At 37.5% G+C, this 27,538-nt stretch overlaps 1 protein-coding gene and 1 pseudogene across 2 annotated transcripts in view; one reads left to right on the top strand and one right to left on the bottom strand.

The window, feature by feature from the left end:
• Positions 1–26,477, bottom strand: part of POF1B (POF1B actin binding protein) — an 87,731-nt gene extending 61,254 nt beyond the window's left edge. The window contains exons 1-4 of the mRNA XM_081223204.1: positions 26,453–26,477; positions 26,002–26,325; positions 14,508–14,582; positions 11,850–11,930 (exon numbers count right to left, since the gene is read on the bottom strand). Coding sequence (XP_081079330.1) covers positions 11,850–11,930; positions 14,508–14,582; positions 26,002–26,286 — 441 coding nt within the window. The 5' untranslated portion in view covers positions 26,287–26,325; positions 26,453–26,477. The remainder of the gene's footprint in view (positions 1–11,849; positions 11,931–14,507; positions 14,583–26,001; positions 26,326–26,452) is intronic.
• On the top strand, positions 286–1,466 carry LOC308609537 (etoposide-induced protein 2.4 homolog; annotated as a pseudogene). Its single transcript has one exon. The product of its transcript is annotated as an etoposide-induced protein 2.4 homolog (transcript).
• Positions 26,478–27,538: the final 1,061 nt, after the last annotated feature.

The following is a 27,538-nucleotide window of genomic DNA, read 5'->3' as shown; positions in this document are numbered from 1 at the left end:
TGCTGTTTTATAACCGAATGGTTTGGGGTCAGTTAAGAACTCAGTTCCAAGGAGGTTGGGACCTTGTTTTGTTCACTGCTCTATCCCAGTTCTTGGGGTAATTTTTGGTTCATAGTGGGCAATCGATAAAATTCACTGAATAGGTGGGAGCTTCAATAAAAATTCACTGATAGGTGGTAGTGGGCAGCCGGGCACAGAGGGGCAAAGCTGCTGGGTCCTTCATGGTGAAAGATTTGTGGATATTTCTCTCTCCTTTATGTAGTTGATAGTTTGGGCAGTGAAGAGATGGCAGACAGTGTCAAAACTTTTCTACAGTACCTTGCTAGGGGAATCAAATACTCCATCTGGGGGATTTGTACCATCTCAAAGCTAGATGGTCAAAGTCAACAAAAGAGAGAGGAGCAGTGTCAGAGAAGGGCAAGCAGTGTCCTGGCCCAGAGGAAAGCCCAGAGTATAGACAGGAAGCAAGACAGTGAATCACATATTGTTAGTACAATTTTTCAGTGCTGCACTTGGAATGGTGGAGTATTCTGGTTGTCTCCTCGTTTTACTGAGTGTTTATTCCTGTGCTTCAGTCAGCAGTGGGCCAAATTTTGGTGAACCATCACTTTCTGGGGATGTTTGGTTGTGGCTAGAATTCTTCCTCACATCAATTTTCAGCGCTCTTTGGGTGCTCCCCCTGTTTGTGCTTAGCAAAGTTGTGAACGCAATCGGGTTTCAGGATATAGCTGGTCTGGCATGCAAGGTATCAAGGATGAAGGCTCACCCATTCATTAGTTTCAGCAAAATAATTGCTGACATGCTCTTCAACCTTTTGCTGCAGGCTCTTTTGCTCCTCCAGGGGATGTTTATGAGTCTCTTCCCCATCCATCTTGTTGGTCAGCTGGTTAGTCTCCTACACATGTCTCTTCTCTACTCACTATACTGCTTTGAATATCGTTGGTTCAATAAAGGAACTAAAATTCAACAGCAGTTGCCAAACATAGAAAGAATTGGCCTTACTACTTTGCATTTGGATTGTCCTTGTCTTTCCTCACAGCAATGCAGTCCTCCTACATTATCAGTGCCTCCCTCTTCTCTGTTCTCTTTCCTTTATTCATTATCAGTGCCTTTCCAATTGCACCTCTTCTCCTTGGTGGTTTTCTTAAGCAACAGATTTTTCCACAAGACAGTCTACCTGCAGTCTGCCCTGAGTAGCTCAACTTCTGCAGAGAAGTTCCCCTCACCTCACCCATGTTATGCCAAACTGAAAGCTGCTGCAGGCCACTGAGTCAACTGCTTTCAAGAGAGGATGAGAGGGATTAGAGGGGCACCATGGCAGCTCTTTTCCTTGTTCACCTCCCCCACCAGGGAAGGCAACACCAACTCTGCCAAGGGCCCTGTGTATATTCTCCTCTTTCTGAGAAATCGGGAATTTTTTGATTAACATCTTTATTGGACTATAATTGCTTTACAATGCGGTGTTAAATTCTGCTTTATAACAAAGTGACTCAGCTATACATATACATATATCCCCATATCTCTTCCATCTTGCATCTCCCTCCCTCCCACCCTCCATATTGAACCCTCTAGATGGTCACAAAGCACCAAGCTGATCTCCCTGTGCTATGCGGCTGCTTACCACTAGCTATCTATTTTATATTTGGTAACATATATAAGTCGATGCCACTCTCTTTGTCTCAGCTTACCATTCCCCCTCCCTGAGGCCTCAAGTCCATTCTCTAGTAGGTCTGAGTCTTTATTCCTGTCCTGCCCCTAAGTTCTTCATGACAATTTTTCTTTTTTTTTTCTTGATTCCATATATATGTGTTAGGATACGGTATTTGTTTTATCTTTCTGACTTACTTCACTCTGTATGACAGACTCTAGGTCCACCCACCTCACTACAAATAACTTAATTTTCTTTCTTTTTATGGCTGAGTAATATTTAATTGTATATATGTGCCACATCTTCTTTATCCATTCATCTGTTGATGGACACTTAGGTTGTTTCCATATCCTGCCTATTGTAAATAGAGCTGCAATGAATATTTTGGTACATGACTCTTTTTGAATTATGGTTTTCTCAGGGTATACGCCCAGGAGTGGGATTGCTGGGTCATATGGTAGTTCTATTTTTTCAGTGTTTTAAGGAACCTCCATACTGTTCTCCATAGTGGCTGTATCAATTTACATTCCCACCAACAGTGCAAGAGGGTTTCCTTTTCTCCACAACCTCTCCAGCATTTATTGTTTCCAGATTTTTTGATGATGGCCATTCTGACCAGTGTGAGATGATACCTCATTGTAGTTTTGATTTGCATTTCTCTAATGATTAATGATGTTGAGCATTCTTTCATGTGTTTGTTGGCAGTCTGTATATCTTCTTTGGAGAAATGTCTATTTAGGTCTTCTGCCCATTTTTGGATTGGGTTGTTTGTTTTTTTGATATTGAGCTGCATGAGCTGCTTGTAAACTTTGGAGATTAATCCTTCGTCAGTTGCTTCATTTGCAAATATTTTCTCCCATTCTGAGGGTTGTCTTTTGGTCTTGTTTATGATTTCCTTTGCTGTGCAAAAGCTTTTAAATTTCATTAGGTCCCATTTGTTTATTTTTGTTTTTATTTCCATTTCTCTAGGAGGTGGGTCCAAAAGGATCTTGCTGTGATTTATGTCATAGAGTGTTCTGCCTCTGTTTTCCTCTAAGAGTTTGATAGTGTCTGACCTTACATTTCGGGCTTTAATCCATTTTGAGTTTATTTTTGTATATGGTGTTACAGAGTGTTCTAATTTCATACTTTTACATGTACCTGTCCAGTTTTCCCAGCACCACTTATTGAAGAGGCTGTCATTTCTCCACTGTATATTCTTGCCTCCTTTATCAAAGATAAGGTGACCAGGCTTCCCTGTTTGCACAGTGGTTGAGAATCTGCCTGCCAATGCAGGAGACATGGGTTTGAGTCCTAGTCCGGGAAGATCTGACATGTCACGGAGCAACTAAGCCCATGCACCACAACTACTGAGCATGCGCTCTAGAACCCACAAACCACAACTACTGAGCCCATGTGCCACAACTACTGAAGCCCGCAAGCTGTAGGGCCTGTGCTCCACAAGAGAATCCACCTCAATGAGAAGCCTGCCCACTGCAACGAAGAGTAGCCCCTGTTCGCTGCAACTAGAGAAAACCTGTGCAGCAATGAAGACTCAACGTAGCCAGAAACAATAAATAAATAAAATAAAATAAATTTATTTAAAAAAAAAGAAAAAAAGATAAAGTGACCATATGTGCATGGGTTTATCTCTGGGCTTTCTATCCTGTTCTATTGATCTATATTTCTGTTTTTGTGCCAGTACCATACTGTCTTCATTGCTGTAGCTTTGTAGTATAGTGTGAGGTCATGGAGCCTGATTCCTCCAGCTCCCTTTCTCTTTCTCAAGATTGCTTTGGCTATCCGGGGTCTTTTGTGTTTCCATACAAATTGTGAAAATTTTTGTTCTAGTTCTGTGAAAAATGCCATTGGTAGCTTGATAGGGATGACATTGAATCTGTAGATTGCTTTGGGTAGTAGAGTCATTTTCACAATGTTGAATCTTCCAATCCAAGAAAATGATATATCTCTCCATCTGCTTGTATTGTGTTTAATTTCTTTCATCAGTGTCTTACTTTCTGAATACAGGTCTTTTGTCTCCTTAGGTAGGTTTATTCGTAAATACTTTATTCTTTTTCTTGCTGTGGTAAATGGGAGTGTTTTCTTAATTTCCCTTTCCGATTTTTCATCATTAAGGTATAGGAATGCAAGAGATTTCTGTGCATTAATTTTTTATCCTGCTACTTTATCAAATTCATTGATCAATTGCAGTAGTTTCCTGGTAGCATCTTTAGGATTCTCCATGTATAGTACCATGTCTTCTGCAAACAGTGCCAGCTTTACTTCTTCTTTTCTGATTTGGATTACTTTTATTTCTTTTTCTTCTCTGATTGCTGTGGCTAAAACTTCCAAACCTATGTTGAATAATAGTAGTCAGAGTGGGCAACCTTGTCTTGTTCCTGATCTTAGTGGAAATGGTTTCAGTTTTTCACCATTAAGGATGATGTTGACTGTGTGTTTGTCATATATATGGCCTTTATTATGTTGAGGAAAGTTCCCTCTATGCCTACTTTCTGGAGGGTTTTTATCATAAAGGGGTGTTGAATTTTGTCAAAAGCTTTCTCTGCATCTATTGAGATGATCAGATGATTTTTCTCCTTCAATTTGTTAATATGGTGTATCACATTGATTGATTGGCATATATTGATATTCCTTGCATTCCTGGGATAAACCCCACTTCATCATGGCATATGATGATCGTGGTGTATGATCCATTTAAAGTGCTGTTGGATTCTGTTTACTAGTATTTTGTTGAGGATTTTTGCATCTATATTCATCAGTGACATTGGCCTGTAGTTTTCTTTCTTTGTGACATATTTGTCTGGTTTTGGTATCAGGGTGATGGTGGCCTCATAGAATGAGTTTGGGAGTGTCCATCCCTCTGCTGTATTTTGGAAGAGTTTGAGAAGTATAGGTGTTAGCTCTTCTCTAAATGTTTCATAGAATTCGCCTGTGAAGCCATCTGGTCCTGGGCTTTTGTTTATTGGAAGATTTTTAATCACAGTTTCAATTTTATTACTTGTGATTGCTCTGATCATATTTTCCATTTCTTCCTGGTTCAGTCTTGGAGGGTTATATCTTTATAAGAATTTATCAATTTCTTCCTGGTTGTCCATTTCATTGGAATACAGTTGCTTGTAGTAACCTTTCATGATCCTCTGTATTTCTGCAATGTCAGTTGTTACTTCTCCTTTTTCATTTCTAATTCTATTGAATTGAGTCTTCTCCCTTTTTTTCTTGATGAGTCTGGCTAATAGTTTATCAATTTTGGTTATCTACTCAAAGAACCAGTTGTTTTGATTTATTCCCATCTGCTAAATTTGGAGTTTTTTTCTTCTTTCTATAATTGTTTTAGGTGTAAGTTTATGTTGTTTATTTGGGATGTTTATTGTTTCTTAAGACAGGATTGTAATGTTAAAAACTTCCCTCTTATAACTGCATTTGCTGCATCCCATAAGTTTTGGCTCATCATGTTTTCATTGTCATATGTTTATAGGTATGTTTTGATTTCCTGTTTGATTTCTTCAGTGATCTCTTGCTTATTTAGTAGTGTATTGTTTAGCCTCCATGTGTTTGTATTTTTTTACAGACTTTTTCCTGTAACTGATATCTAGTCTCATAGTGTTGTGCTCAGAAAAGATACTTGAAACGGTATCAATTTTCTTAAATTTACCAAGGCTTCATTTGTGACCCAAGTTATGATCTATCCTGGAGAATGTTCCGTGAGCACTTGAGAAGAAAGTGTATTCTGTGGTTTTTGGATGGAACATTCTATAAATTAATGAAGTTCATATTGTTTAATGTATCATTTAAAGCTTGTGTTTCCGGGCTTCCCTGGTGGTGCAGTGGTTGAGGGTCTGCCTGTAAGTGCAGGGGACACGGGTTTGAGCCCTGGTCCAGGAGGATCCCACATGCTGTGGAGCAGCTGGGCCCGTGAGCCACGGCTACTGAGCCTGTGCGTCTGGAGCCTGTGCTCCGCAGTGGGACAGGCTGCAATGGTGGGAGGCCCGCGCACCATGATGAAGAGTGGCCCCCGCTTGCCACAACTAGAGAAAGCCCCCGCACAGAAATGAAGACCCAACACAGCCATAAATAAATAAATAAATAACGCAAAACTGTCAAAAAAAAAAAAAAAGAAAATATTTTAAAAAAAAAAGCTTGTGTTTCCTTAATTATATTTATTTTGGACAATCTGTCCATTGGTGAAAGTGGTGTTTAAAGTCCCCTACTATAATTGTGTTACTGTCGATTTCCCCCTTTATGGCTGTTAGTATTTGCCTTATGTATTGGGGTGCTCCTATGTTGGGTACATAAATATTTACAATTCTTATATCTTCTTCTTCATTCATCCCTTGATCATTATGTAGTGTCCTTCTTTCTGTCTTGTAATAGTATTTGTTTTAAAGTCTATTTTTTCTGATATGAGAATTATTACTCCAGCTTTCTTTTGATTTCAATTTGCTTGGAATATCTTTTTCTATCCCCTCATTTTCAGTCTGTATGCGTTCCCAGGTCTATAGTGGGTCTTTTGTACACAGCATATATACGGCTCTTGTTTTTGTATCCATTCAGCCTGTCTATGTCTTTTGGTTAGAGCATTTAATCCATTTACATTTAAGGTAATTATCAATATGTATGTTCCTATTACTATTTTCTTAATTGTTTTGGGATTATTATTGTAGATATTTTCCTTCTCTTGTGTTTCCTGCCTAGAAAATTTCATTTAGCATTTCTTGTAACACTGGTTTGGTGGTGCTGAATTCTCTTAGCTTTTGCTTTTTAAAGTTTTTAATTTCTCCTTCAAATCTGAACCAAATCCTGCTGGGTAGAGTAGTCTTGGTTGTACATTTTTCCCTTTCCTCACTTTAAATATGTCCTGCCACTCCCTTCTAGCTTGCCAAATTTCTGCTGAAATATCAGCTGTTAACCTTATGGGGATTCCCTTGTATGTTATTTGTTTTTCTCTTGCTGCTTTTAATACTTTTTCTTTGTATTTAGTTTTTGATAATTTGATTAATATGTGTCTTAGCATCTTTCTCCTTGGATTTATCCTGCATGGGACTCTGTGCTTCGTGGACTTGACTATTTCCTGTCCCATATTAGGTAAGTTTTCAACTATAATCTCTTCAAATATTTTCTCAGTCCCTTTCTTTTTCTCTTCTTCTTCTGAGACCCCTATAATTCTCATGTTAGCACGTTTAATGGTGTCCCAGAAGTCTCTGAGTCTGTCCTCAATTTTTTTTCATTCTTTTTTGTTTGTTCTGCTCTGCAGTATTTAATTCCACTCTTTTATATTCCAGGTCACCTATCCCTGCTTCTGCCTCAGTTATTCTGCTATTGATCCCTTCTAGAGATTTTTTAGTTTCATTTATTGTGTTGTTCATCATTGTTTGTTTGCTCTTTATTTCTTCTAGATCCTTGTTAAATGTTTCTTGTAATTTCTGCATTCTATTTCCAAGATTTTGGATCATCTTTACTATCATTATTCTGAATTCTTTTTAAGGTAGACTGCCCATTTCCTCTCCATTTGTTTGGTCTGGTTTGTTTTTGCCTTGCTCCGTCATCTGCTGTGTGTCTCTCTGTCTTCTCATTTTGCTTAACTTACTGTGTTTGGAGTCTCCTTTTCGCTGGCTGCAGGTTCATAGTTCCCGTTGTTTTTGGTGTCTACCCTAAGTGGCTAAGGTTGGTTCAGTGGGTAGTGTAGGCTTCCTGGTGGAGGGGACTAGTGCCTGTGTTCTGGTGGATGAGGCTGGATCTTTTCTTTGTGATGGATAGGTTCATGTCTGGTGGTGAGTTTTGGGGTGTTTCTGACCTTATTATGATTTTAGGCACCCTCTCTGCTAATGGGTGATGTTGTGTTCCTGTCTTGCTAGTTGTTTGGCATAAGGAGACCAGCACTGTAGCTTGCTGGTCATTGAGTGGAGTTGGGTATTGATGTTGAGGTGGAGATCTCTGGGAGATATTCGCCATTTGACATATGTGGAGCTGGATGGTATCTGGTGGACCAATATCCTGAACTTGGCTCTTCCACCTCAGAGGCACAGCCCTGACGACTGGCCCGAGCACCAATAGCCTGTTATCCACACAGCTCAGAATTAAAGGGAGAAAAAAAGAAAGAAAGAAAGAAAAAGATAAAATAAAATAAAATGAAATAAAATAAAAGTTATTAAAAATAATTATTTTAAAAAATGTAAATAAAAAAGAAAGAAGAGAGCAACCAAACCAAAAAGCAAATCCACCAATGATAACAAGTGCTAAAAACTATACTAAAAAAAAAAAGAAATACAAAAACAGACAGACAGGGCTTCCCTGGTGGCGCAGTGGTTCAGGGTCTGTCTGCCGATGCAGGGGACACGGGTTCGTGCCCCGGTCCGGGAGGATCCCACATGCCGCAGAGCAGCTGGGCCCATGAGCCATGGCCCCTGGGCCTGCGCGTCTGGAGCCTGTGCTCCACAACGGGAGAGGCCACTACAGTGAGAGGCCCGCGTACCGCAAAAAAATAAAAAATAAATAAATAAAATAAAAAAAATACAGACAGACAGAACCCTAGGACAAATGGTAAAAGCAAAGCTATACAGACAAAATCACACACATAAGCATACATATACACACTCACAAAAAGAGAAAAAGGGGAAAAATATATACATATCTTTGCACCACCTCCTCAATTTGTGATGATTCTTTATCTATTCAGGTATTCCACAGATGCAGGGTACATCACATTGCTGGTGGAGATTTAATTCCCTGCTCCTGAGGCTGCTGGGAGAGATTTCCCTTTCTCTTCTTTGTTCTCACAGCTCCTGGGGTTCAGCTTTGGATTTGGCCCCGCCTCTGCATGTAGGTCGCCTGAGGGTGTTTATTCTTCGCTCAGACAGGACGGGGTTAAAGGAGCAGCTCTCTCGGGGGCTCTGCCTCTTACAAGCAGGGGAAGGGAGGGGTATGAGAATGTGGGGCAAGCCTGCGGTGGCAGAGGCCAGCATGACATTGCAACAGCCTGAAGTGTGCCGCGTGTTTCCCCGGAGAAGTTGTCCCTCGATCACCGGATCCTGGCAGTGGCAGGCTGCACAGGCTCCTGGGAGGGGAGGTGTGGATAGTGACCTGTGCTTGCACTCAGGCTTCTTGGTGGCTGCAGCAGAAGCCTTAACGTCCCATGTCCATCTCTGTGGTCTGCACTGATAGCCGCAGTTTGCGCCTGTCTCTGGAGCTCAATTAAGCAGTGCTCTGAATCCCCTCTCTTAGCCCACCATGAAACAAAGAGGCAAGAAAAAGTGTCTTGACTCTTTGGCAGCTCCAGACTTTTTCCCGGACTCCCTCCACGCTAGCTGTGGCGCACTAGTACCCTTCAGGCTGTGTTCACGCAGCCAACCCCCATCCTCTCCCTGAGATCTGACCTCCGAAGCCCAAGCCTCAGCTCGCAGCCCCCGCCTGCCCCGGTGGGTGAGCAGACAAGCCTCTCGGGCTGCTGAGTCCTGGTCGGCACCGATTCTGTGTGCAGGGATCTCTCTGCTTTGCCCTCTGCACCCCTGTTGCTGCACTCTCCTCCTTGACTCTGAAGCTTCCCCCCTCCGCCACCTTGTTTGCACCCACAAAGGGGCTTCCTAGTGTGTGGAAACCTTTCCTCATTCACATCTCCCTCCCAGAGGTGCAGGTCCCATCCCTATTGTTTTGTCTCTGTTTTTTCTTTTGCCCTACCCAGGTACGTGGGGAGTTTCTTGCCTTTTAGGAGGTCTGAGGTCTTCTGCCAGCATTCAGTAGGTGTTCTGTAAGGGTTGTTCCACATGTAGATGTATTTGTGGGGTGGAAGGTTATCTCCACGTCCTAATCTTCTTCCATTTTCAGGAATCGGGATTTTTGTCTCTGGTGCAGGTAAGGCAGAATCTTCCTGACATCAGTATGGATTTTAAACACAGGTGAGTCTGAAAGGACCACAGGTTTTTCTGCAGTTCTTTTCTAGCATTTGCCAGCCCCCATGCCTGGACTGATTTGAATTTCTCCCTGTGCCATTTATCTTCCCACTTCCCCTTCCTGCCTTCCACCACCCTTGGATGAATGGGTTTTTGTAATTCTAGCTGTTGTATTTTGTGGACTTGTTATTTTTGTTTTTCTGTGAAGTACATATATTGGATGTGGGAGGTAAAGGAGGCTCTGCTGCTCCTGGTCACTCCCTTTATAGCCATCACTGTCTTTTTTCTTGTAACTCAGATTACATTTGTTCTCTTGCTCCACTGCAAGGAAAACAAGCCTGAAGAGATGGAATAGGAGGAAAGACCTCACAGCTAGATCTGCTGGGTTTTGAGAAGTGATTTTCTTTCTTCCCCTTGAAGGGGAAAAAGCTTTTTTCACTGGTACATTTAATGTGCTCCCAACTATAGGGAGGTACCAATTTTGGACAAGTGTCATTGCAACACAGAATGCTCAGAGAACCTGAACTTTTAAACTCTGGAGGTCTGAACTTTACTGTTGGCCACTGATGGGTCTGTCTGGTATTTCAAAGTATATTGGGTGCTGCAAATAGGAACTGAAAGGGTAAGCTAATTAAACCCATTAAACCTGTGGGAAAAATATTCACTGAATAAATGACAACTTCTCTGTGCTGCTGTTTTCTCACTTTTTTAGAACTAAATGGGATAAAATATGTAAATTGTCTAGCATGGAGTATATATCCAATAAGTATTAATTCTTCCATTTCCTCATTACCTAAAGAATAAGAATGCATCCAAAGTCACATAAGAATCACTTGCAAAGAAGGCTGGAATTCAAATAATTCGATATTTAAAATCTCTCCACAGATATATCTTAGGCAAACACAACACTTCTCACATCAAAAAAAAAGTGCTATCTAGAACTAATTCTTTGAGAGCCAGGGATGGCAAGTGTAATATGCATTCAAGTATGCATATTCCCCAGTTTATTTGTGAAAGGAAGAAAAAGAGAGTGAGAGGAAAAAAGGGAAAGCATAAAGTGATTGGCCAAGTTTAGAAAGAGGCACAGTCTCATCTCTGAGGCCTTCCTCATGTCTCCCTTCTCCCACACACATTTTTCAGATTTGTTGCTTAAACACTTGATTCTGCAAAAGGAGCAAGCAGCTGCTTTACTATAATCACATTCTCTCTTGATTTTTACATAGATGTATGAAAATTCAAGGAAATGTCCAAAACAATCACCCCCTCCAACACAGAGCCTGTAAGCTCATAGGTTCACACACGCACATGTGCACAACCAACAGCCTCTCTAGCTAAAGAGACATGAGATGATAATTTTTAAATGAATAAAGAAAGAAGAAAGATGGGAGATAGATACAAGCAGAAGAATAGTATTAATATATACTTCCCACTCAACTAGACTAGTGCCAAGTGTGTTACCCTAATTTAACACTTTGTTTTCCACAGCTGAAGCAAATGATCAATTTTATTTTTGAGAGAGAGGAGAACTGTTTCCTGCAGTAGTAGAAAAATAAAATAAAGAGAAAAGCAAAGAATTGTGGTATTACTATCCGGGGCACACTGTTTCTATATGTGAAACTTTTGTCCTTATAACCCCATTGAAGAACCTCCTGTTGCAGTTAAAGTAAGGCTGTGTGTGTGTGTGTGTGTGTGTGTGTGTGTGTGTTGAGGAAGGCTTATTACTGTGGGAAAAATATTTTTCTTAATTTTCTCCTCAAAATGAGTCAGAGAATAATATCCTAGTTTGTATAATATAAGTTTAAATATCTTTGTAGAAAATATAATAATGTAATTTTCAAAAGACCTCATTTCTAGGCACAAAAGTTCATACACCATAGGAAACAAAGGCATGGAGACACTTTTGAACTTTTGACTTTTCATTTTCTTCTTCCTAGCCCATATCTCAATGGCAAATCTAAATAAACTAAAGACTCCAACCGCTGATGCAACAGGTGATAGTTTTATATGAAGCCTGTGAAAGAACTTTGTCCCCTTTTTCTTTGGTTCAAAGTGCACAAAGGGTGGTGCTATAGAAGCAGAAAGACTTTATAAGCCAAGAATTTCCATGTTACTTGGAACTGTTGCATCTCTGAGGCACATGGTTGTCTGGAGCTAAAGATGACTTTGTTAATATTAATGATCAGAAAGTAACTTTATAACTGGAAGAACTCCAACAATCTGATTTTAGCAATCTAGTAGCTGACTCACCCTTCTTGTTTAAGCTATCAACTTCTGAGGAATTACTAGGTTGGGACAAGAGTTTGCATGATATAGCTTACCTGTTCAGGATTTTGCACTACATATTGCCTGATAGTGGTCTGAGGATATGTAGTGACTTTCACTGTTGGAGAATGGAGTTCCTGTGAAGGAAAGATAAAAGCTGCATATAATCATAGTTATTTAGTGACCTTTCAGCCAGAATAATAGGGAGCAATTTTCAGAGTGAAATTTTAAAAACCATTTACATAAATGATGATATATGAATTTATGTTTTTGTTAATTTCAGTCTGAAAAACATACATGAAAGAGTGTGTTTATGGGCTCAGCACCATTCTAGGTGTTTCTATTATATTCATCACATAGTAATTCATCACACATTCCAAACTGTATTTGATGAGAGTTTCAAAATATTTGTTTCATTGTAAACACCCCCACATGATTAGAAGAAAATATAGCTTAATATTTATTAATCAGATCTTCTGTTTGGAAAGGACATACTATATTTTACAAATGAAAGGAGATGCAAAGAGAAAACTGTGTGTGTGTACACTTAAACATTTAAATCTTTAGTGTGGTGGCAGGTGAGGGCCATAAATAATGTTAAAAGGGAGACAAAACAACAGAACAAAGTAATTTGTAAATTTTTAATGGAAAATCATTAATATAAAGAGAGTTTTTATACCTCTGTGAGAAAAAAAAAATCTTCACACTAATAGAAAAATGAGCAAACGGTATGAAAGCAGAAAAGAAAAAAAGCAAATGATTAACAAACAACAAAAAATATTCAAACAAACTAAGAATCAAATAAACATAACAAAAGAATACCATATTTTAACTGGGAAAATGTTAAAATAATAAAGCTGATGAGGGCACAGTAGGAGGAGCATTTTCCTGTAGAGAGGGGAAAGATTAAATAATCATTCATAAGCTGAAGTATGTAGCCATTGAAATAATGATCTTGATAATACAAATTTACATTAAAAAGTTCATAATATTATGTAAGATTAAGTGAGAATGAAGATATAAAACTGCATACATGGTATGATCTTATTTTTTTTTCATTAATTTATTTTTGGCTGTGTTGGGTCTTCGTTTCTGTGCGAGGGCTTTCTCTAGTTGCGGCAAGTGGGGGCCACTCTTCATCGCGGTGCGCAGGCCTCTCACTATCGCGGCCTCTCTTGTTGCGGAGCAGAGGCTCCAGACGCGCAGGCTCAGTAGTTGTGGCTCACGGGCCTAGTTGCTCCGTGGCATGTGGGATCTTCCCAGACCAGGGCTCGAACCCGTGTCCCCTGCATTGGCAGGCAGATTCTCAACCACTGCGCCACCAGGGAAGCCCTTATTTTTTTATTTGAATGGAAGAAAACACAACAAAATGCTAAGAGTACTATATCTGGGTAGGGAGCAGGTCATGAGTGAATTTTATATTTTCTTCTTTATGTTCTTTTGTATTTCCAAATTTTGTAGAAAAAAACATTTTTTGTCAGAAGTAAAATTTACAGCAAACTTAATTATAGAGCCCTTTATCATGAAAAGTAACAGTAAATGCAATTTTATGACTGGATTTGAGTGTAGTGAACAGCTCTGTGATTTAAGTAGACTTACTTTTCTGAGCTAATCCTATCTTGGTGGTCCATCCTGTGGGGCTCCACTTTTAACTCAGTTGTAAACTTTATTCCACTGTCTTATGTTTTGTTAGGTCTGCGACCCATGTTAGTCTGAGTTCTTTGGGAGTAATGATTGGTTCCAATTCACCTTTGTGCAATATTTGGTACATACTTGGCACTCGGCAAATGTTCACTGAATAAATGCATGACTCTAACAACTAGCTCTAGGCCAGGCTGAATTGGGACATGGTAGGCAAACTTTTCTTTGATAATCTTACTTGTTCTGCATAATGTCACCTTTTCCTCACTGTACCCCAGGTCTCGAGACCAGCTTTTGTCCATTTGTCCCTTCACTATTCAAGTTCACATCATGACACTTCAGTCTGGGCAGGCATGTTTTCTCAGAACAGTGTCTTTCTCCCTCCTATCCTCCAAATCCTGCAGCCTTTATACTCCCCTCCTGTGTACTAACAAACTTAGAATGTCATATGGTTTATTTACTCAGAATTTACTTTTTAATATGTGGGACTAGATCATTAAACACATATTTGTTAATATGGTATTTAATTATTATTACAGGTACCTTTTGGAGATATAATCTGTACACTCAAAAATAATCTTAAAAGTGGGATTATTAGCTCACAAAGGTTAAGGGAACTTGACCTTGTGTGTCTTTCAAATCATGTACCTTGGAGAAGGGCTAGTTCTAACCCTGTAAGTTATTCTCTCTGGATATAACTCTACAGTATTATCACTCACAAAGCCATGTCCTCAATCAATCCAAGATCTAGGTACTTCATTTCTGCTCAGATCAAGGACCCTTAAAATATACATAATCAGTGAGAGATCCTTGGTGAAAAATAAACTGCACTCAAACAAAAGCAATCAGATTGAGTAGACAATGAAATTGAAAAAACTCAATTCACAGCACTTGCTTCACTTTCCTATAATGGGCTGAGCTGACTTTCATATCTAAGGCTCTCCTTTCCAGTTTTATGTTCCTGAATTTTTGTGAATGTATAAAGCTTTATGAGGGACTAAAGATCACTTAAACGTACAAGCAAGGTTTACACAAAAAGCAAGTAATCTAATCTAATCCATATCTTATTTTACCTGTTCAGTATTTGGGGTTATATGTAGAGTGTTTGGGGCACAAGTAGATATTTTCAGAGTTGGAGAATGAAGTTCCTATTGATAGAAACAAAAGGGGGTTCAGAAACTATTACTGAGCAGTGTCATTTAAATGTCTTAGGTTCTTAAGGTATTATAATTTCCTTTATTTTTATAATAACCCAATTTGTCAGAAATAAGAACGTTATTTAGTGCTTTCTTAGATGATGTCTATCTTTCCAAAGAGCACATTACCAATTCCTTTGTCAGCATTGCAAGTAATGTAATGAAAAATAATTTCTAGAATGCTTTCATAACAACACATACTTCTTGCACTTTTAGTTTGCATCCCTTTTATTGCTTTTTTGAGAACTCGGCTGATGTATCCCCTGATGTTATTGTATGTCTGCAATTAACCAGATTTAAAGTTTAACAAACAAAAAAATTAAATGTAAAAAAATCTGAAACCAATATAGGAAACTACCTGTGAAAACTCAACTAAGACTACTGTTCTTAGATTACTTCAAGCTAATTTTTATTTATGCTTTGTGTGATCTGCTTCTAGTTTAATTTCAAAGAGTAGGTTCTGAGGTTAAAGAATGACCCATAAAGATGAGAGTATGATTTTTGATAATGTTTAGATAAAATGTTCACTCTATCAATTATGCTGGAATTCTTTACATTTTTCCTAGATCAGCAAATTGCATAACTTTATCAGTGTGAACAGAGTTGACAGCATTACTCAATTTCTTCATACATTACTATAATTTACAACCAATTGACACAACTCCAGGATATATTCCTAAAATGATAAAAATAATGCTTTCTTCAGATCAAGGAGGTATTAAAAGTCAGAATCACAGACATACAAGGGAAACACTGACAGACTCATACCGAAGTATAGCTATAATGTAGGTGTAACGTGCTGTTCTTAAAACAGGACTGTGCATTTACTCAGACTGCTGAATGTTCTGCACGCTGTGGTTTTCCTTTTGGTTCAACTTGTAACATTTTCGTCCTTCCTCCCTCTGTTACATCAACAGCAATACTGCAAGCTTAAAGTTTCTAGGCAGACTTTGAATAGGTTCCCAGATTTCCTGCTGGTAGCTGAGGATAATTGCTCAGACAAATGCACAGAATTAAAGACTTTAGACCAAAAAGGTACGTGTACTTCAGTTTAGGAAAATGGTTACAAATACAACCAAGTGCAAGTGGATTTGGCCCACAGATCCAACAGGAATAAGTTCAGAAAGAAAAAACAGGTGCTTTTTAGTTATGCAATAGTGCATGAATACACTCTAACATAAAAATTTATAAAGTCAAAGATCTTCCCTTAACCATCCTCCCTTCATTCAAATCTCTTACCCATATTTATACATATATGTATAAATAATATTTACTGCTTTTATTATTCTGCAATGTAAGCCTAACAATATCTCATATTATAGATTAATGTCTTAATACATTATTTTAAATTATAGTGTTCCATAATGTTTGTATGATAGTTTACTTATCTATCTTTTTAAATTGTTTCCAGGTTTCCACTATGATGCAAACAGCATCCTTGTGCAATGTGAGTATTCCTCTAGAATCCCACAAAGTGGAATTACTAGGGTACAGAGTATGTGCATTATTCATTTTAACACATACTGCCCAATTGATTTCTCAAATGGCTATGCCAATTCCACATCCATCAGCAAAGTGTAAAATTACTCATGTGTGAAAGATGCTTTTATGAAAACTTTTAGCCTTTTTAGGCTGTGGCTAGTAATACTAGGGTTATTTTAAGAATATAGTTAGTGCACACTGCCTGGTACCTGATTCTATAGATGGTAGTTCTTTCCCCTTCCCTTTACCCTATTCAAATCTGATGACATCAGCAAATTAAACAGAATGAAACTTAACTAGATATGTGGAATAGCTTTTAGTATGAAAGAGTATACTGAGGAGTTTTATAAACTTGCTGAAATTAACCCAAGTAGGAATACACACACATACACAAATATATATATATGTGTGTGAGTATATGTATCTTACATATTTAGGGTATATATTGATAGGCAGTTACTTTACTCAGATGCCAAGATAGCAGATATTCAAAAGGCAAATTGGTATATTTGCACAAAGACTAGTCTAGTGCTAAAATGAAGAAATCATTCAATCTTCTTATATTTGGAAAGCTGGTACATTAATTCCACAAATTATGCTTTTCTTAATTGTTCTGAGCCTTCATTATTAGAATTGATCTAGGCAAATGTGGCTTTTCCCATACAAACCTTATGAAAATGAAGGACAAATGGAATGATTTCAAAAAGTAAAATATTAAGGTGGTAGCTTAATATGGGTCAAAGAGATTAAGACATATGGCAGTGACCAGCATGAGTTTAAATTGCAGCAGTATTAGACTTATCATAAGGTGGGAAAAAACTTATCTGAATATAAGGTGTGTTAATTTCAGAAAAACTTGCTAAAGAAAACCCTTTTCCCCTGAAAGTCTATGGAATTAGGTAAGTAGTGTGAGTAAAGGTCCAAAATGAACATTGTCTTGATGATGGAAGTTACTTTCAGTGGCATCTAGCTCTAGGCAGGATTGCAGCAAGTCATCCCACAAGTAGCCATTGCCTATTCTACAAGAAGTGATCAAAAATGTTTGTGAATGAATGAGTGGATGAATGAAGAGGATGTCTTAGTTTTAAAGGCATCTCAGGAATAGAAATCTAAATCTATCTCTTGATAACCTACATCAATGTTTAATTTTCAGTGTCACTCATCTGTACAGAGCTTCCCTAAACCCTTCATGTTGAAATCATTAAATCTAATGAATAGTTACATCTTTTGTACTTACGCCCTCTATGCCATAGCCCCATGTTCCTTATAACAAAATAATTGAAGGCTGTGGAAGGGGTGGTGGTGACTATCATAATATAGTGGAAAGAGTCCTGTGCTTGAAGTCCAGAGCCCTAGGTTCTACTTCTAGTTATACCACTATACCACCAGCCAGCTATGATAATGAACAACTCATGCAATCTTCCTGAGCTTGTTTCCTCATGTGAGAAACTGGATGTGGGTATGTGTAAGTGTGGATTGGAGGATCTTTAAGCCCCATTCTATTTTCGACATTCTGTGAATATGAGAGGTTACTCCCAGCTTATTTTTCCATACAGAAAAGACAATTTCAAATCCTTCAAATTTGTCAGTCTTGTTTTCCTTTGATTAAGATGATAATGACAACTAACACCTATTAAGAGCTTTCTATACCAAATGTTACATAGATCATCTTAGTTAACATTCAGAAAAACTGCCATCAGAAAGATACTACTATAATAACCCCATTTTACATATGAGTAAAGTTAGACAAAGATAGGTTAAGTAGCTAGCTGAATATCACACAGCTAATACTAAGGTGTTGGGATTCCAACTCAAGTAGCATGATGCTACTTAATCACTAAATCCAGAACTCATGCCCTTAATCACTATACTTTCCCACACCTATAGCCTGCCTCATTATATTTTCTGTTCTTCAAGTTGTGGAACAAAATTCTACTGTTAGATTTGACTAATTCTCATAATAGGAGGCTAGATATTTGACTCTTTTTATTATCTACTATCAAAAGTAAATTTTTGGTGCCTGAAAACAAGAAATCCTCCCATAACTGACCTTGTGAGAGAATAGCCCTGATTAAATATTTTAAACTTCTACAAATTCAATAAGGTTTTGTTTTTAAAGTAGACAGCATGATATATTTACAGAGTGTACATACAGAACTCTAAACTCAATAAAACATTGAATTTTTATTTAATTCTCATATCATTTAAGCCCTTTGATTTTGCAGGAAGGCCCTACTTTTTCTGATCACATATTCAGCCTAGTATTGAGTCGTTTACTCCTGTGGCTCATATTTGCTAAATACATAAATATTGCCTGTTGGCAACATTCTTTAGGTAGAGTTTTGTTGAAAAATAATTTTGTTTATAATTAGTGGATTTAGGCTTAGTATGCAATCCAAGGCTGTTTTTCCCACGATGACTAAAGTCATTATCTACTTTGGGAAAGTTGTAGCAGCCCTCTTGTCTCTTCCTCTTCCTCCCCACCTTTTTCCTTCTCCTTCTCCTTCTCCTCCTCACCCTTCTCTTTCCCTTTTTCTCCTCCTCCTCCTCTTATAAAGTGCATGTGGCATTACAAATTTTAAGATCAGAGTGGATTAAAATCAGTCTACTTTTCTGGGATAATTTTACAACATCACTTGAGATAATTGTTCATACCTTGGTTTAACCTAAATCATAGTTGGGGTATAGGAATCAGATATCAGAGACTGTATGACGTAAATAAGAGTCAAATGTATAGATCAGGAATATCCAGTATAGCATGGTAGTTACAAGCATAGACCTAGAACTAGACTGCTTAGATTTAAACCCCCGTTCTACCACATACTAGCTGCATGAACTTGAGCAAGTTACATAACACTCCTGTGCCTTTGTTACCTCATCAGTAAAAATGGGAATGATATTTGAACTTTACTTACTAAAGTTTAAAATTAATTCAGTAGCTTAAGGGACATAGGCAGTTCCAGAGAGGCTACGAAACCCAGATCATGTGCTAAAAGAAAGGAAGGTGCATTTTGATTGAGGGGGGTTATTTCATCTTTTTCCTCTATTTAAATATTTACTCCTTCAAAAAGTAACATTCTGGAGAAATTATGTAAAGGATAGATACAGTCACCCATCCGTATCCACATGTTCTGAATCTGCAAATTCAACCAATGAAGGATTGAAAATATAAAAAAAAAATCTGGAAAGTTTCAAAAAGCAAAACTTGAATTTGGTGTGCTCGGGCAACTATTTATATAGTATTTACACTGTATTTACAAATCTAAAGATGATTTAAAATACAGGGAAGGATATGCATAGGTTATATAAGATACTTGAGCAACTGTGGATTTTGGTATCCGGAGCAGGGGTCCAAGTACCAATCCTCCTCAGATAGCAAAGGATGACTATATCTGCATACATACATAAAAATATTTCATTCAGCTCTTTTTAAAAAGTTTTATTAATTTAATTCTTCTTCTACTGAAATTGTCATTCTAAACTTATACTTTGAAAGTTTGTGGCTTCATTTTTTGTTTCATTTCTATGTGTCCGTTAAAGCTGGTCATGTACTTTGGCAGTCCTTTGATCGCACATTTGCACCACCATGAATTTCTTTGAATTGTGATGATCTTAGAGGTAGTTCTATACTTAAATGAGTAGCTTGAATATATAGATCTGTAGTGTCCAGTAGAACTCTCTGCAGTGGTGGAAATGCCCTGTATCTGTGCTGTACAGTACAGTAGTCACTAGCCACATGTGGCTGTTGAGCACCTAAAATGTGGCTATTGCAACTGAGGAACTGAATAATTAGTTTTATTGGATTTGGATTAATTTAAATATAAATGTAAATAACCACATACTACCCTACTGGAAGTGTAGCTCTAGAGGAAGCATTAGGTAAGGGGCAGACTGCAAGCAACCTTTAATGTCAGCATCACTACATTTTAAAAAGGAAAAAGAAAAAAAACACACACTAAAAAAACTTCATTTCAAATATTGAGGTTCAAGTTCAAAGACTCTAAGAGCATGGGAACTTCCAAATTACTCTTTCTAAAGGATATTTATGCCAGTAAACATTATAAATACATTCCTGCTGCTCCAGTCTTTTGATCATACATCATGTTTTAGAAAATTGCTTTAATGCTTTTCCTCATTAGTCTTTCTTAGCTAGTAGAGCCCTAATAAGCCTTTCAAGAATATATGTTTACCTAATCTTCCCAGTGTCAAAGGAACCCTTACTTTATAGTCTATTCACTTAGTTTATTACCATAGTTTGTTCAGCTAATGGTTTTTGTTGGCTATATTTTTATAAATCAATAATACAAACAGGAAGAATTATCCAGTACTAACTCTGTGCTGGACACTTTCACATGTTATCTCAGTACTCACTACAACTCTGAAGGAAGGTATTACTGTCCCCACTTTACAAATGAGGACATAAGGTCATGAGACATCAAGTCATTTATTCTGGGTAATACAACATTAACACTTACTATGTGTCTGGCACTGTGCTGTGTATTTTTCACCATATATTATCGCATTTGACTCTAATAACAATCCTATGACTTAGGTGTTATTATCACCCCATTTTATAGATGAGGCAACTGAAGCATATAGCTAGCAAGTCCCTGAACCAGCAATTAAACCAAAGAAGTTTAAAATCTAAGCTTACACTATTAGCCACTACACTTGATTGTTTCATAGTTCAGTTCTCCCCAAGTCTACCTCATCAATGCACATTTATTATTTGTAGCTCTCCCTGGGACACTACACATAGATTCATTTGGATGGGTATTTTCTCCATACAGTGTTCTCTGTGACTGATCTTTAGGCTCTATGTAATATGAACATTTTCAGTCAATACCTATTGGCTTTCATTTTCCTATTGATAGCTCTGATCAAAGAGTTCAAGACCTTGGTGCAATATGTAAAGGAGAGACAGCAAGACTGCTGGGAACGAGAATTAGGTAATAGAACAGATTACATGCATAGTACAGGACTTTGTTCTTTAAATATTTGGAATCTTGTTGAAATAAACATGGCACTCTTTCATGTTGTCTAATTTGAATTTTAAAACTTTACTTTAAAACTAATACATAATATAATGTTCCAAGAAGGAAAACCATGGGAGCCTTGTATATGCTCCTGTCAGTTTTAATGACTATGAGAATCACTGAAAGTAATAATAGTGACTTAGGAAAAGGCTAGGCTGAATAGTTTCAAAAGAGGCAGTATCTTTAAAAACCACCTGACATTTATGCTGACAGAATTTGCCAAGGCAAACGTCCATTTAAATAGGCCATTTAAATAAATTTTCGGAATAGTTTGGGAGATGCTTTTGTTAGAACGTGTCAAAGACAGTAATATGGTTAAACACTTGCCTTAGGTTATTGTTGAGATGCTGTTCTGAACTTTGTACAGGAAGAAACATGTAAATTATAATGACCTCTGTTTATGTGAAACAAACACTTCCTTAATTTAGGATAAAATCTGTGATTCTGTTCTCATGTAAAGAAAGCAATAGAATGTAATAGTATAGAACTCCTTCCACTCATCCCTTTCCTCCAAGGAAAATCTCTCATTTAAGAGACCCATTCCTGGATTATTTCCTTTCTTGAAGGCAATTAGGAGAGAAAATAAAGTATACAGTCACTTTGCAGTGCATGCTTTTTGTCTTTAAAAACTGAAAGTACATATGTTCCATTGGAAGCCAAATAAGGATGGCTATTAAGATAACTGTTGTTGTGAAGAAAAAGTTAGCTCAAATATACTTGTTTAGAAAGGTTTTCACTTTTAAGTAGGGTTTAAGAGCATGTGAAACTTGCAGTTATTTTACCAAGAATTGTCAAGAAATAAAATTTGGATCACAACAGTTAAAGGAAAAGTTCACCTCCCTCCCCTTTGACCCCACCACCTTCTCTCTCTCTCTCTCACACTCACACTCACACACACACACACACACACACACACACACACACACAATGATAGCTCGTGAGTGCCATTGACTCAAAACAGGCCTAGCAATTTATCAGACCTCCTTTAAACAAGAGACAATTGGCAAGGGTATTTTCACCCAGCAATTAGTTGCACTCAATTTCTATAGCTTCATTTAATTGTAAGCACAAAAGGGATGACCAAAGCTGAAAACTGGGCCTCTTTATCCTATAACCTCATTGCTTTCTCAGGCAATGTACTTCCCTGAATAAGCATTCACTTTATTGACCACTCCTTTGAACAACAATTTTTCAAAGCAACACACCCATCCCCACAGAACAGGAAAATTTTCTGATAGTGTATAGAAATCTTGGCACAGTAAGGGAACTATCCACTATCTCTGTAACCAAAGAAAAAGGAAAAAAGTCATGTAAACAAAGAAAAGCCCAAGCTGGGTAATTATTGAGAGCAGAGGCCACTCATAAACTCACTCACATTCTCCCCTGGGCTGCTTTCTGGAGCTAAATTTGGTTGCAAGTTTCAAATTAAAAAAAAATGGTAATCCATAAAACACAATCTTTAAGAGATCCCTTCTTGCACCAAAATATTTTATTCAATAAAACATTGATGGCTAAAGCACAAAATTATATTTTAAAATGAAATATAAACATATAGGACACCTACAGACCAGGTCATATATATCTGTCCTCAATATGGACTTTCCCTGGATAAGCAAATGGTATTTATCCAGATAATCATGGTGCTTCTTACATAATAGGCACTTAATAAATATGTGTTCAATGAATGACTGGTATTAAAAATATTTTATTTTGATCAATTTATCTCTCTCACAACAGAACTCCTCTGTATACATGGAAAATATCTTGAACTTCGTAAAAAGCTAAAATTAATGGAAGAGAAATACATATGTCCAATACATATTAGCATCAATGCTGTTTATTTGAGGCAGTGTTTCATTCTGAGTTAACGATGGTTGTTTAATATTTAAGCCTTTTAAAAGGTTGAGCCATAAGGTTTTTGTTTTCTTTAGTTTTATGTAGTTTCTAGAATTCCATTTATTTACAAGACTATATTCAGTTCTAAAATGCACATATGACCTTGATTACACCTGCTTTTGATTTTTCCTGTTCATATGGATAAACTTAGTAATTTTAATTCTACCACCAATTTAGACAATTTCACCATACCTGGTTTCTATAGTCAGTTTTCTCTGAGAAAAACTTTATCAGTCAGACAAAATAATAACTGAGGGAATCATAAAATATATCCGATCAATTTTAGACAAGAAGCAAAGCAACATTATATCTGGAGAAATTTAAAATATGTTTATGTCTATAAACACTACTTTAGTGCACAAGAAAGGAAAAATGTGGGCCAAAAAGCCAGAAATAGAAAATACTAAAGTGCTGCAAAAAGCATTTGGTTAAACCTAAAATGTCTACTACATAAGCGAAAATCAAGATTCAGGAAGCAAAGCAGAGTGATATCAATTTTGGTTTCTCAAAGGGAACATATTTTACTACTGGCAATTATATGATTGTTTAATCTTAGGAATTCTTTTACTATCATCCAAACACAAAAATGCTAAAAAAAATTCAAGTAAAATTTTAATTGAATTCATGATAACCAACAATTGATTATAACACTTATCTTCCTAGCTGCCAGGTCACAAACTTTAGCATCAGAATAATTGCTATATACCAACTCAAAATGTCATTGAAACATGGCATATTAAGGAGAGAATTTTAAAGCATAAAACAAAAAGTGTTTTAAGTAATGTGTACTGCTTGCTTGTGCTTGGCATGATATATAATAAAGCTGCCACCACATCTTACCCACTTCGTTAACATAAAGGTAATTTCAGATCAATTTTAGGTCTTACTTTATACAATGCCATCCTGCCACTAAACAGGAAGAAATAAAATAACGGAATAATAGTTCCCTCGTCACATTCTTTGTGGCAGCTATCTAAAAGCTTTCTTGCCAAATTATCTTTTAGTGGATTTATGAATGCCCTTTGATATCGAACTCAGTTTGAAATTTTATAGTCAAATTTTCTTTCTTATTTCACTAAGAGAATGAAGAGTCTTATTTTTTTTCTTTACCACATATCTAGAAGTTCACCTCTCTCTTCCTCACCCAGCCCTTTTCTTTCTTTTCAATTATAAATCACTTCAGACTTCACAACAACCTCCATTCCAATTTCTTTTCCCTGTTTCTGCGGCCACACTTTCTGTTCCTAAGGCTCTTTATAAACTCCTTTGGGGAACAACATTTCAGGACGGAGCTAGTTTTGTGAGGATCACTTAGCAAATGTCAAGTAGAAAGGTGAGTCTCGTAAAAAACTCAACCAGCCTGGTCCCAGGAATATTAAAAAGGAAAGTTGAACTATGGAGTATACAATAAAGTGTGACCCTAAAATTTGTTCTGTGGTCAATGTTTATAATTTGCCAAATTTCAGCTTTTTTAATTTTTATCTATTTATTTTTCTTTTACTAGGAAGTTGATAAGAAAAGAGGTTAATGTATTTAAATAACTACCCAAGATAGGGTGATTTTAGCATTCATATGATAATGGTAACTGTTGTTTCAACTTCCCCATTGTTTTGGGGTTACTCAGGAACATAGGTGACACCCACTTTGTTGTTCATTAACATCACTGAATACTGGAATGTACATTTGCATTATTATTATCACAAACTAGTCATCTTGACCTTTTATTTTTCTTCCCTTTGACTTCAATGCAGGTGGAGTTTTTCTCAAATAGGAAATTACTGACAGTGAATACTGGGTTTTTCTTCATATTTTTCCCTCAAATTAAGCTAGGAGTGAAATAAAACAGGAAAATTGTGGCCTTTGTAGTTGTTGGGTTACCTATATCTTTAAAAACTTATTTTTAAAATAGTTTCATTACATACTTTAGAAATGTTGCTTCATATCCTAATTAAAATTATTGTTTGGGGAAAAATAATCCATATTATTCCAGATCAGCATAACAATGCGACATAAGATATCATCCTGATAGTTGCTTTTTGAGCTTTTCACAGTACTACTTGTATCTTGAAGCATAATTTCAGTTTGGATGGAAGTTTTCAGAAAGTTTAAAGACATGCAAATTTAATATAAAGAGAGTCAAAGATGAAAACAGACATAGAGCTGTTCATTTTATATTGTCTTACAGTGTTTTTTTCATATTCATTGGCAAGATTATTAACAGATACTGATGCTAAACTAACCCCTTTAAAAACAAATTTGTTTCATTTTAAAGGGTGTCTTAGACTTACACCATTTTTAGCTTTCATGTAACAATTGCTTACATCTTGCTTTCCTCAATCTTATATTCACTCTTTCAATATTCATTCTACTAATATTCATAAATTATCCACCATGACTGTACAAGAACCAATGCATCATTTTCAAAAGATGAAACACATATGACAATTCAAATAGACATTGTTCCTATCACTTATCCTGGAGTAGCATACTATTTGCTAAACACAAATAATTGCTCGTCACTCCATACATGCCATTGTCCCTGCACCACCATATTTGATACAAAAAAAATACTGTTTACTTTTGATATGAAATGAATCAGTGGGAACCTATTTTCTAAAAATGACGATATTCAAGTTGAGGATTGCTTTGTGGTAGGAGCAAAAGAATACCTCAGTTCATATATTCCAATCTAATTCAACAAAAAATGAACCATCCTATGCTCTAGTTAGATTATGAAAATCACTGGAACTGATAAACAAATGGCTACAAGAACTAGTAAATGAAAGAACAGCCAAGAGATGGAATTTGGGTGACCGTACATTGCATATAGAGCTGCAATCCAAGAGATAATATCCTGTAGAACAGAGCCAGAGAAGCAGAAAGAAAAGAAATGAGGTTCAAAAGCAAACAAAGGCAACAAAGATTTCCCCTTTCTGGCATAGCTGTCTTTGTGGTACCTGGGAACGGTCGCTCCAAAGAAAGCTTTGGTAGGAGGAGGCAGTTTTGAGAGGGGAGAACACTTCCTGTGAGCCGATGGAGTCCAAGGCCTCAACCACCTTGTTCATGGGCCCACTGTAGGTCCTCACTCGCTCATACACTACATTTTTTTCTGGAGGCTGCTGGGCTTGGCTTGACTGATGGTAGCAGTGGTAATGCTTGGGCTGGCACTGCAGCACTTCTGGGGACTGCTGAGTCCCACAGCTGCTGCTGCTCATCTCACTCCAATAGTTTGAGCTCATCATCTTCTCAGTGGTCAGCAAGGTACTCCCCAGATGCTCTCCCTAAGGAACAAACAGAGAGAGAGCATGAAAGAAAGGGATAGGAAAGCAGGCAGGCAGGCACACGTTAGAAGACTTTTATCAACCACCTCTGCCTATAGTGGTGCCAGAGAGAGATGGGAGGAGTTACCTGAGCAACAGCAGAAGCAGGTCTGGCAGCTACAGAGGAAGCAGCAAAGTAGTTGAGTGCAAATGCAAAGTGGAACCACCCCGTGAGATTGCTCCAGGAAATAATACTGCCACGCCCCTGAGGGGCAGAATCACTGCGTAGGTTTACCTGCTGGGAGAGGCCCTGCTTTGTTATGGAGATAGCTACTAGGCTGCCCTGTAGGCTAAGGAAGTCTGGAAAGAGCAGGAATGTGGAATTTCAGGGCTAGAGCTTCCAAATCCACAGTCTTGGAAATTCACTTGAACTGTAAATAGTCAAACAAAGACATGCCCATGCCAAAACTTACTGCAGAAAAAAGGTCACAAACGTCACATGAAAGTGGCTTTCCCATGGTTCTTAAGCTTAGCAAAGGTAATTACAAGCATGAGTATTATTATTCCAGAGTCCCAGACCAAAATAAGGGGTATTAGCCTAAGGACACATTAGTTTTCACAAATAAATCTGCATTCTTTGCAAAACCCAGCTAGTAATTGCAGTTAAGGGAGATTGCTATGAGGCTTCCTTCTAAACAACACTCTCTAATTTGTGGACCTGTTTATCTTCCTCCAGGCCTCGTGTGGCTTTCTAATTTAAATTGAGGAAGATTTGTCTAAATGATTAAATTGCTGTCTGTACATGGGAGATTTGGTCAAGAAAAATCTAACCATTCCAGAAACGCTTTGCATTTTAGCACTTATATTTATTGTTTCACATTTTTACAAAGGAATGTACCCTGACTTGATTTGTGCCTTAGGAAACACTGAGTTTGATTGCCTTTTTAATATCTAGGTGTTAAGGGAGTTGCAAGTCCTGAGAGGTGCCTTACCTGATATAATGAGATTAAATATGCTCAGCCTTATATTTATCACTACTTGAAATTACAATCATAAGGCCTACTTAACCACCAGGATTTTCCCTGCAAGATATTTCAGCACCACGGAACTCTAGAATACTCACTGAGGGTGTCTTCAGCAAAGGGACATCTTCCTAGTGTGTATATATACCATAGAACCCAGCACACCACCACCATTCTGGAGAGGAAGAGAATATCATCAAGGTGGCTAGCCA

This window comes from Mesoplodon bidens (assembly GCF_964165515.1).
Source record: "Mesoplodon bidens genome assembly, chromosome: X".
Taxonomy (NCBI): domain Eukaryota; kingdom Metazoa; phylum Chordata; class Mammalia; order Artiodactyla; family Ziphiidae; genus Mesoplodon; species Mesoplodon bidens.
The sequence above is the reverse complement of the archived record's forward strand: the minus strand, read 5'-3'. Positions and strand labels throughout refer to the sequence as shown.